This window comes from Magnolia sinica, chromosome 15, assembly GCF_029962835.1.
Source record: "Magnolia sinica isolate HGM2019 chromosome 15, MsV1, whole genome shotgun sequence".
NCBI classification, from domain to species: domain Eukaryota; kingdom Viridiplantae; phylum Streptophyta; class Magnoliopsida; order Magnoliales; family Magnoliaceae; genus Magnolia; species Magnolia sinica.
Window position 1 is genome coordinate 68,478,022 of NC_080587.1, and position 16,802 is coordinate 68,494,823.

At 42.6% G+C, this 16,802-nt stretch overlaps 1 protein-coding gene across 2 annotated transcripts; it reads left to right on the forward strand.

The window, feature by feature from the left end:
- The first annotated feature begins 1,748 nt into the window (after positions 1-1,748).
- LOC131227696 (non-functional NADPH-dependent codeinone reductase 2-like) lies at positions 1,749-13,440 on the forward strand. Of its 2 annotated transcripts, XM_058223492.1 has the most exons (4): positions 1,756-2,114; positions 2,612-2,855; positions 4,817-4,996; positions 13,176-13,440. In XM_058223492.1, the coding sequence occupies exons 1-4, from the start codon at positions 1,804-1,806 to the stop codon at positions 13,398-13,400; spliced, it is 960 nt and encodes a 319-aa protein (XP_058079475.1). In that variant the 5' UTR covers positions 1,756-1,803; the 3' UTR covers positions 13,401-13,440. The 2 variants fall into 2 exon arrangements, with proteins under 2 accessions (XP_058079476.1, XP_058079475.1); XM_058223493.1 differs by lacking the exon at positions 4,817-4,996 and having other exon boundaries at positions 1,749-2,114.
- Positions 13,441-16,802: the final 3,362 nt, after the last annotated feature.

Genomic DNA, 16,802 nt, shown 5'->3' on the forward strand with positions numbered 1-16,802 from the left:
GTCCGCTTGAACTTTAGATCTATCTCATTCTCTTTGTAATTCCATAAGATGATCTCTGAAAATGGTTGGACGGTACGGATACAACATATGCATCATGGTAGGTTCCATAGAGCTTGATGACATCACTTCAGTAGCGATTTGACTACTGAACTTGTGAGTATCGATTCGGCGCCCGTTTCCAGCTGACCCTGGCTCCCCGTATTCTGGAATTTAATTGGTCCACGTCATTTGTGCTAACATCAGCACGAAAGCGGATTGGATATTGAACGCTTCAGTAGCTAAAAGGCTACTGAAGTGATGTGGCAAAAGGCCATTGGTTGGACACCAATCCCTTGGTATAAATGCTACTCCGTTGGAACCGTTAATGGATCTTTCTCCGTCTCCGCCGTGGACCCACTCGGCCACGAAATCGGATTGTCATACGGAGAAAATTCAGTTGGGCCCACCGTGAATTTATGTGATTTATCCACACCTTCTATTTGATTTTCTATCTAATTTAAGGCGTTGAGCCCAAAATTGAAGGTTATAAAAATCTCAAGTGGACCATACCACAGGAAACAGTGGAAGTAATGATTTCCACCTTTGAAACCTTTCCAGGCCCCACAGTGATGTTTATTTTTCATCCAAACTGTTCAAAGGATCAAAAAACATGGATGAAGGTAAAAAGATATATAAAATCTTGATCTAAAACTTCTGTGGACCCCAAGAATTTTTCATTGGTATAAATTCAATTCACACTGTTTGCTTTGGTGTGGCCGATTTTAGCCATTTATATGCTTAGGGTTTGAGCTAACGCCCTACAAGTATCTTATAAAATGGATGGACAGACTGGATAAAATACATAAATCACACTGACCCCTCCCCCCCCCCCTTGCAATCCGCTTCCCTTGGCCACATACCGGTACACTTCGCATACGTTTTTTCTGAAGGTAGATTTCCTGCCAAAGCCTTTCGTAGAAAGTTCCTGCACTGGGATCCCGGGTGGGGGCTCACTGTGATGTTTGTGAGAAATTCTCCCCTTTCATCCATTTTTTGAGTTCATTTCAGGACATGATGCCAAAAATGAACCATATCCAAAGCTCAAGTAGGTTGTACTAGAGGAAAATGTGGTTAGAGAAGTTCCTACCGTTAAAATCTATCTGGGTTCAACAGTGAAGTTTACAAGCCATCCATACCGTTAATAACTTCATTCCTATTGGGAAGAACTGAAATCACAAATGTTAGCATGACTCAAAACTTCTGTGGCCCACGAATATTTGAACTTGATCTGTGGAAATTCAATTATTACATTTATGGCCCACTTGAGCTTTGAAAGCAGTTCATTTTTGGCTTCATATCTTGAATTGAACTCAAAAAATGGATGTACAGGTAAGATTTCTCACAAACATCACAGTAGGCCCCACCTGGGTTCCTAATGCAGGACTTTGGCTGGAAATCCGCTTCCTTTTTTACTTAAGATAAACAATTACCCGTGCGTGGCCAATTATGTCCACGGCCTAAACGGAAAATCCCGCTAACGGATCTCCGTTGGAAGAGTATTCATGAGAAAGACATTTATTGGAAGGAAACAGCCCATTGGTATCCACATTTATTGGAAGGAAACAGTGGATTGGTATCCACCAATGCTATTTTGCCATTTCACTACAGTAGCTTTCAATCACCTCCCATCATAGAGCCCCATTATATCGACTCAAGACTCGAGGATACCAAGCATGTCCTCGGTCGAAGATTTGTCATTCCCCTTATATAAAGACATGATGAGTAGTGCAATGTGGCTCAGAAAACTGGAGGGACCATAGAAAGATGGCAGGCATTCCAGATGTGAGCCTCAGCGCAGGCTGCCGAACCATGCCCCTCATAGGCATGGGCACGGCGGTTTACCCCTTCGGGTGCGAAACCATGAGATCGGCGATCATCTACGCCATTGAGATTGGCTACAGGCACTTCGACACGGCTGCTATCTACCAGTCGGAGCAGCCGCTCGGCGACGCCATCGCAGAAGCCCTACTGCTTGGGCTCATCAATTCACGAGACGAGCTCTTCATCACCTCTAAGCTGTCGTGCAACGACGGCTACAGTGACCGCGTCCGGCCGGCCCTCGAAAAGACACTCAAGTAACGTGAAAGTAATAGGATCTACTGCCCTTTCCGCCCCACCACAAGGCCATCATGACCCATTCATCTCGAGTGTCGTCTTACCATAGATGGGTCACATGGTAAAAATCTTAGCGGTCAGATATCCTCTCCATCAGTCCATACATTTGATCAAGATATATAATTAGAGGGGTTTTGCAATACAAGCTGTCCATGTTTTGAACACTAGATGAACGGTTTGGATCTTGATATGGTGGAACAGAAGGGCCTTCTCTATTTGAAACACTTGTCTGGTAATACCAACATTATCATGTGGTATCGAGTCGAGTAGTGACTCCCCCAAGTCGTGGTGAATCGGACTGATATGACTGAGGATTCATATATATGACTCGGGGTGTGAAATAGGATCAGGTCCACTGACTCTGACCGAGTCCGAGTTGACTCGGACGAGTCACATCCGACTCATGCAAGTCCATCAATCCATATTACTAACCATTTCATAATTATCGTTTGTGTAGGAATCTGGGATTGGAGTATCTTGATCTCTACCTCATTCATTTTCCGGTGAGCTTAAAGCCAGGGGTGAATGTGATGCAATTGGACAAGGAGGATATTGTCCTCATGGATTTCAAGTCTACATGGGCAGCCATGGAGGAGTGTCAGAGGGTGGGCCTCACAAGGTCCATTGGGGTCAGTAACTTCTCCTGCAAGAAGCTGACCCAATTATTGTCCACAGCAGAGATTCCTCCTGCCGTTAATCAGGTGGGCCAGGTTTTTTTTTTTTTAGTGATAATGTCATGTGTTGCCAACTTGCAGTTGAGCCATTGAGCTTCTCTGAGCACTGACCCCTTGCACAGGTTGATCATAGTTCTTAAAATTCCCTGACTCATCCCTCTATAAATTTTCTTTTTCTTTTGGGGAAAATAGTAGCTCATCGATCAGTTTATTTAATCTCACAAAATAGGCCTTTTTTTTCCCTTTCAAAAACTTATTAATCTCCATTACTTGAGGATAAAAACTTTGGACATTGACATTTGGAGCTGCCACCGGAAAAGAAAAAGGAAATCTGGGGCCACCTATCATATTCATTTTGGGCTGAACATGTAGCTGAAATAGTTGCTTTACCACCAAGAACATTGGATACCCCTGAAACATGGCTGCCATAACCATCATGTGGGCCACCATGTAAATAAAAATATGAAAGCTTTAAATGACTGTCCAAGTTGTCCGAGCTATTCTTTGAAGCATGAGATGGTAATCTTTAAATCGAGTCAAGTATAATGAAACGAGCTATTCTTTGAATTGACCCATCCCAACTCAGTCTGGAGTCAAGTTATGCTTTTTGGTTTTTGAACTATGATGTTGGTGCAGTTAATTTAATTGTGCAAGATTTGGTCTATTTATCTAAATTCCCTCATGGTCATAGTTAAAAGACCACTCGGTGGCTGGGGAGACTAGAAAAAAAATGAAAAAATAGTGATAGTCCCAATCAAAGTGCTCAGGTGGGATCTATCAACATCCCCGGCTCCCCTGAAATGCTAATGCCCCTGGTTAAGTGTCTGTTTGTTTGTACAACCGAAGCTTGAAAGAGAACAGAAACTAACCCCTGCACTTTGGTGGGCCAAACCATTCCATCTCGAGTTGCCCAAATCAGGTGAATTGGCCAAGTTGTCCGAGTCGGGGTTTGAATTGTCTAGATGACTCATGGTGTTGAACGATATTGGTTGCAACCCGAACCTGAGCAGACTCATACAATTCACAAGGAACTCGGAGTCTCAAATCAATGCCCATGGTGAATGTGCCCTAGGCAAAAATATTAGGCTGGTAAGGAAGGTTGCATAAGTCATTGAGTATGGGCCATATATTATCAGCTCCTTTTAACGGTACATTTTTCCATACATTTTGGTCCAGTTGAGAGTGGATCAGCTTGATTTTAGGTCTCACATCTAACATGGGGCACACCTGATGAAGGTAATTACTTCAACACGTGTAAACACTTGCTTGGCATGCTTTCACATGTGTGGCTGCAAGAAGCCTACATCTTTGGAAGCGGATTGGCTGGTGTCACGACAAATATTGCCAGTGTATTGACGTCAACAAGTTATGTGGGTCCCATCATGAGGTATGTGTTATATCAACCGTCCATCCATTTGGTGAGCTTGTCTTAAGGTTTGAACTGAAAAATAAGACAGATCTAAATATCAAGTGGACCACAGTGCAAAAGGCAGCGGGGGATTGAACTTCTACCATTGAAACCCTTCCGGGGGTACACAAAAATTTTGGATATATATATATATATATATATATATATATATATATATATATATATATTGATTGTCCTATTCATCCAGGTCTTTGTGACCTTATGAACATATTGGATGGAAAATAAAAGTTATGGTAGGCCCTGCCTACCAATGTTTTAACAGTGAAAATCATTATCCCTGTGCTATTTGTGGTGCGGTCTATTTGAGATTTGTATATGATTTATTTTTTTGGCTCATACACTAAAATGATCTCGAAAAATGGATGAACGGTGCGGATATGATAAATACTTTATTATGGTGTTCCTGTAAATTTGATCTCCTTTGAACCGTTGGTACAATTTGGAGCTAGAGGAGCGTCAGCGATCATCTTCGCATGACACTTACCTACACAAACCATATCTACCTCTTTTCGTCCACAAATAATGCACATGATGACGATGACAAGTTGTATTTTGCAAGGTGGAGATGCACCCGCTCTGGCAACAAAAGAAGCTGCGGGAGTTTTGTGCCACGAAAGGTATACATGTGAGTGCGTACTCTCCGTTGGGTGGCAAAGGGACCCCGTGGGGCACTGGAGAAGTCATGGACTGTCATATACTGAAAGATATTGCCCAGGCCAGAGGAAAGACTGTTGCTCAGGTGTTCCATCTGATCTCTTATCTCTGCTCTTATACATCTCCATGTATTGAAATAAGATATTCGAGGACTCTAGCCATTAGATTTTAGCTTTTCTTAATGGCACAAACCGTTTATTTGATAGGGCTACCCCTGGATGGATGATTTCCAAAAAAAAAAAAAAAGGAAAAGGAAAAAATAAAAAATAAAATAAAATTGGGTGCATTGGTCATACAAAAGGTTAATTTATGTACTTGTTGGGATTAGATATGCGGAATCATACAAATCTAGATCTATGATAGCAATCCAAGAGTGCCAAGCAAACATAAAAGAACACAGTGATTTAACGTGGAAAACCTTTGCGGGAAAAAACCACGACATAAAGCGACAGAAAATTCCACTATGAAAGCACAAATTATAAAGATAGAGGACTTACCCGGCCTAAGCAATCGTCAAACCTCACATTCTTTCCACCCCTTGAAGCCCTAGAACCTTTTTAGAAATATTTAGAACCCCTTAAAATAGCTCCTAGTTCTGTATACATGCCTATATATAGGTTTAGAAAGAAACCTAAGCAAAATCGGAAACAAAATTCGTAGAATCTACATTTTGGCAAACAAATCTGCGTAAACCTTCGATGTCATCAAAGGTCATTCGATGACATCGAAGAACAACTAAAACTGTCCAGTGACCAGGGGTGAAAATCTCGAAAATACTTGATGTTATCGAACTGGCTTCGATGTTATCGAACCCTCATGTCAGATTAAAGACATTTCTCATAACAACAATCTCCACCATGTCTTCAATCTTTAAATATGTAGCTCCTTGTCATCTCTTCTTATCTCTACATCGCATCATAGCTTCATCGACGCTTCTTGTGCACACTCTGTCCTTCTTTTATACCATCGCCAAACTCAAAGAAGTTGTACAGAACTTGAACTCCTTTGTAAGAACAACCTTGGCGAGCATGTCTCCTGGATCTGAATCCACATGTCCTACCTTTTTTGCTCCTGTCTTCTCAAAAGTAATACCTTCTACCTCAAATGCATCGACGTAACCATCTCACCGCATCCCAATGTTGCTAGCTGGGTATTTGCTCACAACATTGATAGCATGTGAAATAACCGATCTAATATAGACCATGGCATGTACTGTCAACCGCATTCGAATAAGGCCCATGAGACATATCTTACTTTTCCTCATCTGTTTTAGGACATGACCTAAGGAAAACTTGAAGAGAGTCACGTAGGGAACGCTCACCGGCTTTGCCTGATCCATCACATATTTTATCAATACTTACTCAGGGTATTCTACTTGAGATAACCAAAGCCTACTCCTCTTCTAGTCTCTATGAATATCAATGTCGAGAACCATCTTTGCAACCCTCCGATCCTTCATCTTGAATGTCCCACTTAATCGAGTCTTTAGTACGTTGATTTCAGACATGTCATGATTGACGATTTACACATCATCAACATACAATTCTTGACTCACTATGAAGGAATCAAATTTTATACCATTGCATAGGCAACAGGTCGTACAACGACCTCTTGCAAACATTTGTTCTCTGTCCCTTTAACTTCGAACTGATCTGGTTGCTTTATGTAGAACAACACTTCCAATTTTCCATACAAAAGTGCTATCTCCATATCCTTTAGTTCTAGCTCAAGATCACATTGGGCAACTAGTACCGATACAGATCTAATAGACACCTGCTATACCGTTGTTGCGAATATCTCTGAGAAGTCGATTCTTTCTCTCTGAGCATGATCCTTCGCTACCAGCTTTGCTCTGTATCTATGCTGAATCCCCTTGAAGATCCACTTACATCCAATCACTTTTCGGCCCACTGGAAGCTCCACTAGCTCCCATATGTCGATCTGGTACAGCGAGTCCATCACATCTCCTATAGTGATCTTCCACTTCTCAGCACCAGGCGCACCTAGAGCCATTTGAATAGTAGATAGATCTCCCTCGTCTTTAATGAGAGCATATGTGATGTTGGAGTCGTCCATGTACCTCGTCGATATCCTGCGATTATGTTGTGTAATTCTTTTCACAGGTGGATGCTCTACCTGATTTGTATATCTGTCCACACGTCTCAGCCTTCATGCCCTGCCCGCTCATATGACCATGGCCAGCATGCCACACATGCATAGAGGTGGAATCCGCTACAGCCACTACAACTCCACCTTTTAAAGTGCTCCCAATCAACCTGTAAAGATTGCCGAGCCGTTGTGCTTTCATGATAACACGTGCCCCCTTAGATATTTTAAGAGCACCATCAATAGTTAAGGAACATACCCAATATTAGTTAAGGTATGCTCCACCCCATCAAACATCTTGATGTGCACCATTCTAACAGCCGCAACATTATAAGCAATGTCATTGCTCATGAATACCTGTCTACCATTGCACTCGCTGTAACTGGCGAACCAACTCCGATGAGGAGTCATGTGAAAAGATGCCCTTGTGTCTAGAATCTAATTGCCCCTACGATCATTGTATGGGCGTTTGATCGTAGACACGGACAAGACATCACCATTACATCCACTCAATCCATCTAACATGGCCGCATCGGCCTCTCTATACGAAGCCTCAGATTCTTCTCTTAGATTTAAGATTTTTAGAGTAAAGGCATCTGACTTCCAATTCCTGCTCGACAAGGTTCTCAATCGTATCAGTGGGTGGAAGTCTAGGCACCTATCTCAAGGTGGCCGAGCCACCCTCATCAGGCACGTCCCTAGCAACATTCCTATCCACGTGCTAACAGCTACACGGGTCCCTCAAAATCTGATTATGGCTCTTGAAATGAAATTCGCTGGCTTTTTCTGGGGTTGGGCAGAGGGTACTAAAAAGCTCCATTGGCTCAGCTGGAAAAAAATCTCCAAGCCCTTGAATGAAGGTGGGCTAGGAATTCGTTCCCTTAACGAGGTGATGGAGGCATTCAGAATGAAGCTTGCCTGAGTTTTCAAGTATGGGTTCAGCGATTCTCCATGGGTCTCTTTAATGAAGGTGAAATATGGCAGCAACATTGCTTCAGGAACTACAGTTGGTGTGGCAACTGCCCCCTCCCTGCCGTGGAAGAAAATCAAGGCCTCCTTCCATATCTTCGACGAGAAGACCCAAAGGTTAGTGGGCCGCGAGAACATTAATCTATGGGAGTCAAACTGGATTGGCCTAGGGGCTCTATCCAGGCTTGCCATCCAGCCTATTCCGCGCACTATCCTACACTTGCAAGTGAGGGACTTCATTGGTGCCTCCGGCTCACTCCATCCATCCTCTGTTTTTGCATTCCTCCCTCAGGAAGTGGTAAATGCCATTTTCTAGGGTGGTTTTTCTACCTCTGAAGATATGGACAGATGCTTCTGGCCTCTTGACCCATCTGGCAGCTTCACCTTCAAATCGACATGGGCTTTGTGCAGATCGGTCAGGCCTCAATGGTCATGGTTGGGTAGAATTTGGCACAACAAACTGCCTCCAAAAATCTCTGTTTTCATCTGGCGGCTATTTCATGGAGCCATCCCTCTTGATGCGAGAATCCAGGGCAAAGGGATTCCTTTGGCCTCTAAGTGTGTGTGTTGTGAGTTCATCCCTGATCATCGGCAGCAAGTGGAATCGATAGTTCACCTCTTTCTTCATAGCACATTCGTTGATCACATCTGGGCTCACTTTGGGAGTATATTTGGCATCCCTTCTCTTCGAGCTCTTTTAATTGAAGATAAAATGAACCAATGGTGGCTCTCTACTTCTTCAGGTGGGTGCCTTTCTTCCCTTCGCAACCTTGTCCCAAGCTTGGTGATGTGGGAGATCTGGATTGCTAGGAACAATGCTAGATTTGAGGGGAAAGGTATGTCTCCATCAGCAACTATAGCCTGAATATTACGGTGGCTGCAACAGATTGGGAAGATCATGCATATTCCCTCTCCTTCAAATTAGTCGCGCGGTTCTGACTCTGCATGGTCTGAGGATTCCTCACCACGACCACCCTCATTCCTCGGTCTCCCTAGTTAGGTGGGCCCGTCCTCCTCCTAGATGGGTAAAGCTCAATACCGATGGGTCCTCTAGGGGCAATCCAGGCCCTTCAGATGGCGGGGGGATCTACGGATCTGAGAATGGGTCTTTTCTTTTTGCTTATGAAGTGGGGTACGGCGTTGGCTCTAACAATCTAGCTGAATTCAGAGCAGTTTAGGATGGGCTGGTTCACTGTGTTTCACAGGGCCTGTCAAGTATAATTGTAGAGTCTGACTCTAGGTTGGTAGTGTACATTCTCAACCACTCTTCCAACCCATCTTGGATTTGGAGAAACTGGAGCTCGAGGATCACTGGCATGAAGAAGGGGTAGCTGATTTTCCGGCATGTGCTCAGAGAGGGCAACCCTCCAGCAGATGGTTAGCGAATCTTAGGAGTGATTACCAAGGCTCTTCCTACTTATCCCTCGTCGCTACGCTCCCGCCGTCTATCCGTGGTTTGGTCTTCTTAGATAATGTGGGGCTAGGTTCCCTCAAAACCCCCTAGGCTTTCCTCGTCTATTTCGGTTTTTTTGCTAATGTTTTTGGCCTATTTTATATGATAGGTGTGGCCCAGTTCTTTTTTGTCGGGGCCCGCCCGAAAGGATGTATAGCCTAGTTCTGCAATCAATACAATCTGGTGGATCTTTCTACCTTTTATTAAAAAAAAAATATTTAGGATTTATACAATCTTTCTTCATGTGTCCTTCTATCCCACAATTTCAGTATTTTAACTTACATTTACATTTGCCCATGGACTTAGGTCTTGACCTTGAAGATCTTGTACCTTTCTCAGAATTCCTGTTCCTCATAATTAGTGCATCGGAATATGTCCCCATGTCGCCGTTTACCTTTTTTATAGCCTTCCCTTAAAGGGCTCAGATAACAGTGTTTATACTTACGGTTTTGTTTACGGTGTACATTGTGTCTTGGAATGACTCATACGATACAGGAAGAGAATTCAACAATATACATGCTTGTTCCTCATCTTTGACCACTTCCTTCATATCAAGCAATTTACACATCAATTTATTAAAGTTGTTGATGTGGGCTTCTAGATCTCCACCCTTTACCATCGTGAAGGTATAACACTATAGCTTCAAGTGTAGGTGATTTTTAGAGGACTTCTTAGCATAGATGTTCTCTAATTTCGCTCACAAACTAGACATAGTTTTCTCCCTCAAAACATTATAGAGAACCTCATCCATGAGACATAAACGGATAGATGATAAAGCATTACTGTCAATGTTTTTTCATTTTTTATCTTTCATGATAGATTTCTGCACCTCAAGAACCTTAATCTCATCCTACTTGGTTAATAGGCTAATTATTTAAACCTTTCATAACTCAAAATTATTTTTGTCTGAGTACTTCTCAATATCAAACTTGACGTTACCCATTATTGCTATTCCTTCAGATTCAGATCTGTGCCCCAATGATTTCTCTGATACCACTTGTTGGGATTTAATCTACGGAATCACACAAATCTATATTTAGGATAACAATCTAAGAGCACCAAGCAAACACAAAAAAAACATAGTGATTTAACGTGGAAAACCCTTGCAGGAAAAAACTACGGTACAAAGCGACATAAAATTCCATTATGAAAGCATAAATTACAAAGATGAAGGACTTACTCGGCTTGAGCAATCCTCAAACCTCACATTCTTTCCACCCCTTCAAACCCTTTTAGAAATACTTAGAATAGCTCCTAGTCCTGTATACATGCCTATATATAGGTTTAGGAAGAAACCTAAGCAAAATCAGAAATAAAATTCGCAGAATCTGAGTCACAAACGAATCTGCGTAAACCTTCGATGACATCAAAGAACAACCAAAACTATGATGGTATCGACCGGCTTCGATGTCATCGAACCCTCGTGTCAGATTAAAGACATCTCTGACAACAACACATGTGACCGTTTTATGGTCTAAGAAAAAGAGCTAAACAATCTAAGGGTTGTAAGAAGATTCAAAGGCTAGTCCCGACTCAGTGTATTGCAATACATCAGGATGTATTGAAGCAAACCTATAATATAATATATAATGGATTAGCTTTGAACATTTATAAACCTGTAGTTAGTTTTTGAATAAGGTAATGTTTTGTTTATTTAAAGCATATGTAAAGGGGTTTTGCAAAAGAACCAAGATTTGGGGAATTTCCAATTCTTACAACTGCCCAACCACGTTTGACTACATTGTGTGTGTGTGTATATATATATATATATGCCTAATGTAATTCCGACATGATCTTGAATGGTTTGATTGGGCTAATCTATGCCACACAAACAATTCAAAAGTGCCAAGGTACCAAACCACACACCTCTCACACTCCTGGCTCTATCTTACATCTTTCAGACTACTACCTCTCTCCCCGTGGATGTACCCGCCAGTATTTCTTAATGAGCTTCGCTAGGTTACATCCCAACATCATGGTTTTTGGATCAGGGTCTTTTCTAATGACCCATACCTTAGATGGTGTATCCTGAAAATAATTCTCATATAGAAATATTAACCCTTCATTTTTTCTTATTTTAAGACTGTCCATATTCAAGGAAATGGTCAAATGATTAAATAGTTAAGATTGTCTTATCGTTCTATATCCCATACAAGGTGTGGACCATCATATCTCCTTGCCCAAGATCTTCCGGACACTATCCGGGGTCCCTCATGCTGGCCCGGGTAGGTCTAGATTGCATTCGAGAGGGGCTTCACAGCCCGCTTGCTCCCTTCTGATTATTGGAAAGTCCAAACCAAACCAATCCAGATTCATCAACAGATTCATTCTCCCTGGTATTTTCTAGATCCATCCTCCCTGTCATTTTCCAGATTCATCCGGCAGATCCATCCTTCCTGTCATTTTCCAGATTCCTCCAGTAGATCCATGGAGTCTGTTGATTTCTCTAGAAAACTGTTGGGCTGCCCAATGCCATTTATTATTAGGAAAAACTGATAGGGGCAGTAATGTCTTTTGTAAACACCAGCTAATCCTATAAATTGTTGTGTGTAATCCTGTAGCAACAGGATTAGGAAAAAAAACAAAGTGTCGTCTTTACAGCAGTAGCAATCTTCGGTGAAAAACATAATATAGTATATTTTATTTTTACTTTGTACGCCGAGCTGCACTTGTCACCGTTTGGCTTTATAAACCCAACGATTCCCAGCATATTCCCCTTTCCAGGAGTATGTGATAGGCAGGCTTTTGGCTGTTTTTGTCCTTTGTCCTGTCCGAAGTCATTTCCTTCGTGTGTTCTCTGTACAGCCTTTATTTTTCAATATAGAAGTTTCTATTTAAGAAAAAAAAACAAAGGTGTGGAGTCTGGATCATGGAAATGTGAGTCCAGATTTAAAGGCTAAAGGCCGACGTACCTTTTTTTTAAAAAAAAAAAAATTTCCCAAAAGGTGGGCTCATGCCACTGAATTTTCATTAATCCTGTGAGCTTTACAACCTATCAAGCTGGTCCGACAAAAAGGTTCCACCTCTAAAAAGGCTAAAGGTCGACGTACCTTATTGCAATACATTTGGATGTATTCTAGTAGACCTGAACCCCACCTCTAAAATTCACCGTGAAATTTCAACTATTTTATTATTTAGACGTTAAAAAGGTCTATATTCAAAGGAGAAAAAGTCTATATTCAAAGACTGATCGATGGTTGAAATATATATATTCTAGAGATTTTATATTGGGTACTATCCACCATCCAAGATAAATCTCGTGATATAAATGGTATAGATCATTGAAATACGTCCAAGGACCCAAATGCAATTGCAATGCTAAGGCTTCTTGCCTTGGTAGGACTAGAATCCCACTCATCTGCACAATTGTGCGGTAGACATGCCATTCATCAGGTGGGCCCTATTGTTTTCAAACCCTTAATTAAAATGGTTCAAATTGAACTGCACCAGATAAACTAAGGGTCCTAGTTTGTGTATATGATAGGCGGGCCCAGTGTTTTGATGTGGGTCCGCCGGAATATAGAGCGGTTGTACAGTTTCCCTTCTCTCTTATTAATAAAAGAACTCTTCCTACAAAAAAAAAAAAAACTGGACCAGATAGGGACTGAGTTCAGATTTTCAAAACATTGGCTTGTGCATGTGTGTGGCCACCCGATGAATGGTCCCGATCTCTCACAATTATGCTAAGATGGCACTAGGGATCTTAACAAAGCCACCTGTTTGGACGAATGTGTAGGTTTCCTTGAGGTGGGTACACGAGCAAGGTGTGAGCATGCTAGTTAAGAGCTTCAACAAGCAGCGGTTGACAGAGAACCTTCAAATCTTGGATTGGTCACTGAGCAAGGAAGAGCTGCACATGATTGATCAGATTCCACAGCGAAAAGGATTTCCCTGCGTGTTGTTCGTCTCGGATGTTGGTCCATACAAAACACTGGAGGAGCTATGGGACGGTGAGATATGATGAGGAATGCTAATTGCACTCACGTGCAGAAGTGAGGCACACGTGTAATGGTTATCTATACTTGTTTCTTATTTGTTTATAAGTCAGCCTTGGAAACTAAAATGAATTCCTCTGGTTTTTTTTTTTCACAGACTCCACTGCTGCCCGAATATATATATATATATATATATATATATATATATATATATATATATATATATATATATATATATATATATATAAAATGCTGGCAGTCGCACACGTCGCCAAAAGCTATAGTGGGGGTTGCCTAGCAGGGACTATTTGCAGGGGCTATTTGAAGGGGTAGGCTGCAGGGCTGAGTAGTTTGAGGGATGGACTGCTTGGTATATGGTTGTCCTGGAAGTTGATCTTTTGGGTGGCTGGTCTTGTGTCATCAGTGAAAGGACTTTCATGGAGTTGGTTGGGGCCAATTGGTTTGTTTGGCGGGGCTCCGTCTAGCCCCAGTTTTTGTTTAACGACTCCCTCTTCTTTCCCAGTTCTGCAGAGCTAGAAATGGGGCTTGCTGGAGTTGTTATTATTATTATTTTTTAAACATCATCTGTATTCATATATCCAAAAGATCGAGATACATTCGGGCCACCCGTAGGAATAAAAGACCCGCGGGGTGGCCTATCCTGAACCTAGAAAACTGTGCTAAAAACCGAAAAGGGAAGGAAATCAAACGAATGCGCCAAGGGAGGGGCCATTAGATCGTAGCCTCCCTCGCTCTATTCCGAATCGAGCCTAAGCCCACCTTGTCAAGAAACAGGAGACCCGTAACCCGGTCTGGGAGGTCCGCGTGATTGCTTCTCTCCATGGACAGTTGCTCGCTACTGCCAATCCTATCCATCGCGTCCGCCACCTCGTTGCCTTCCCAAAAGATGTGGTGAAAAAGGAACTGCCCCTTGCTCCTAAGAAGGGTGATCCTAGCAAGCCAATACCCCCATTTCCAACCAGAGCTGAGGGACTAGTTAAGGAAGTTAACCACGAGTTGAGAATCTGACTCAACTTCCACCCTGAGTAAGCCATACGCTAGACATTTCTCCATCCCATCATGGACAACCTTTAGCTCCGCACTGACATTCGTACCAATCCCATAGGCCGAAGTGAAAGCAAATAGAAACTTCCCTCTGTCGTCCCTACATATCCCACCTCCACCCGAGTTGCCCGGGTTCCCCAATGCTGACCCGTCCACATTAAGCTTAACCCAACCAGCCAGGGGTTTAACCTATCTAACCACCATAAGGGGATTGGGAGAGGTGAACCAACGCCCGTCAGTCTGATCACCATAAGACCTCCCCCTGCTCCGGATTGGGAAGGCAGACCCATTTCCTGATAGCCGACGACAATCCTCCCCATTTCTATGCGTTATCCCATTTTCCAAAACCGTAAGCCACCAATTGCTCCTAGCAATTACATTCGCTATCGACGCAGCCTTATTGTCAAACAAAGCTGCATTCCTGCACTTCCATATACTCCACATGATGATGCAGGGCGCCACCTTGTGCAAAACTGAGCGAGTTACGCTAGACTCGGCAACCCCCCACCATTGGGCCAACCTAGATTCAACAGACGTCATGTGGAGTACATGTATGCCAAAGAGGTTGCCAAAAAAATTCCAAACCACTACAGCAATCTGACTGTTAAGAAAGAGATGGGAAATCGATTCGGAGGAATGGCCTTAGGCGATATCTCCCTTACAACACACACACTTAGACGCCAGAGATATACCTCAAGCTTGCACAGCTTCATCAATAGCCGTTGCTTTCATTAACACTCTCCAAGCAAACAAGGAGATCCTCGGTGGAAGCTTGCCATGCCAAATAGCTCTCGCCCAGCTTCTTCGCAAAAGGGGCGATTTGCATTTCTCCCAAGCCGTCATGACGGTGAACTCTCCCGAGGCGGAAAACGGCCTGAACAGAGTGTCCGACCCTTGCAATAGATAAAACTCATGATGGAAGACGAGGTCTATCACCCTCTGTGGAAGATAAAGAAAAGTAGTCGAAGGAAGAATGTAACATCTTGGATTTTCACTGTTTTGGATTTCCAAAAATCCTTGAAATTTTTTTATTAATTAACTTATAATATCACTTAATGACCATTAGCACTCAATGTTAGTTTATACAGGGGTGGTACTAGTAAGGAACCGCACAAGTCCGATTAATCAACCGTAGGAAGCCAAAGAATCCGCCCAATCACTTGAACATCAGGTGTAGCCCCATGATTTACTCACATAAGACCCAAATTTAACCGACCCATCGCTAACTAATTAAGACAATCATGACTAAATTGAAGATCTAACCGAAGCCGAGTCAGATAAGGCTCGGATCTTGGGTAATAAACCAAATCAACCCCATTACTCCTTTAACTTAAAACCGATGGTTTAGAATAATCATGACCAAAGCTCCACTTTCACTAATTATAAATAGGCCACACTATGAACATAGTTAATTCAAACCTAAATCATTGCCCACAAGAAATCTCAATATCTAATTCATTGCAGAAATACCCCGATTTTCTGAACAAGCTCTAGACCGCTCATTGGTGGGCCACTAGTTCCAAAACTATAGAAAAATGTCCGTCTTACTGGGCTTGACGTCCATCATGGGAGTCGGACTCATGTACTGTCCAGAACCGCTCAACTTGAGCCAAAAGACAAGTGCATGAGAAGTGCAAATACTCTAAAGGAAGAAGCTGAGACTTAAGTGAATTGGGTCGTCCACTCATATGCAAAGTTGAGGATTTCAGACCGTCGGTTTGCGACCAAACTTCACACGTGGAGTAAGGATATTTCCCTGCTCATATTCGTATAGCCACAGCCCCGATCGACTATCGGTAACTGTTGAATAGACTTCTAATCATATCTGTTGATCGGCGCATTCAAATGGCGGGCCGATTATATCCATACATAGATCATCACTAAGGCCAACAATCCAATGGTGGGTATCGACTCCTACACCCTATAGTGAGCCCTAGAGGCTAGAAAAATTCTCGCATAGGGTTAGTATAGTAAAAACCCAACACTTTGGGCCATTAGCACCAAATTTGGCATTATAAAAGGACCTCATTTGGGGCACCCCTCTTCCCATACGATTTTTCATTTTCGAAGGGGAGAAAGAGAGTAAGAGGGAGAAAGTAAAGAGAGAAGAGAGAGAGCTAGGGAGAGTAAAGAAAGAGAGTGAAGGTGAGAGCAAGGGTGAACTGTAGATCGAGGTGGGCCTAAGGGAACCCAATCTTATAACTCCCTACCTCTCCTACAAGAAGAAACCCTCCACCACGATCGCCTGTTATTTTTGTTGATCGTCTAGGTAAAAGCCCTCATCTATTTTCTTGAAACCCTTGAGTTGAGAAAGGATTTGCATAGGATTCTAACATACAAATGTGTGCTTTAGGGATTCCAGC

Excerpts from the sequence above, each read along its gene's own strand:
- LOC131227696 (XM_058223492.1), top strand. The coding sequence starts at position 1,804 with ATGGCAGGCATTCCAGATGTGAGCCTCAGCGCAGGCTGCCGAACCATG. Across the intron at positions 2,115-2,611 it reads GCCCTCGAAAAGACACTCAA|GAATCTGGGATTGGAGTATC; the intron begins GTAACGTGAAAG and ends TCGTTTGTGTAG. Across the intron at positions 4,997-13,175 it reads GAGGAAAGACTGTTGCTCAG|GTTTCCTTGAGGTGGGTACA; the intron begins GTGTTCCATCTG and ends ACGAATGTGTAG.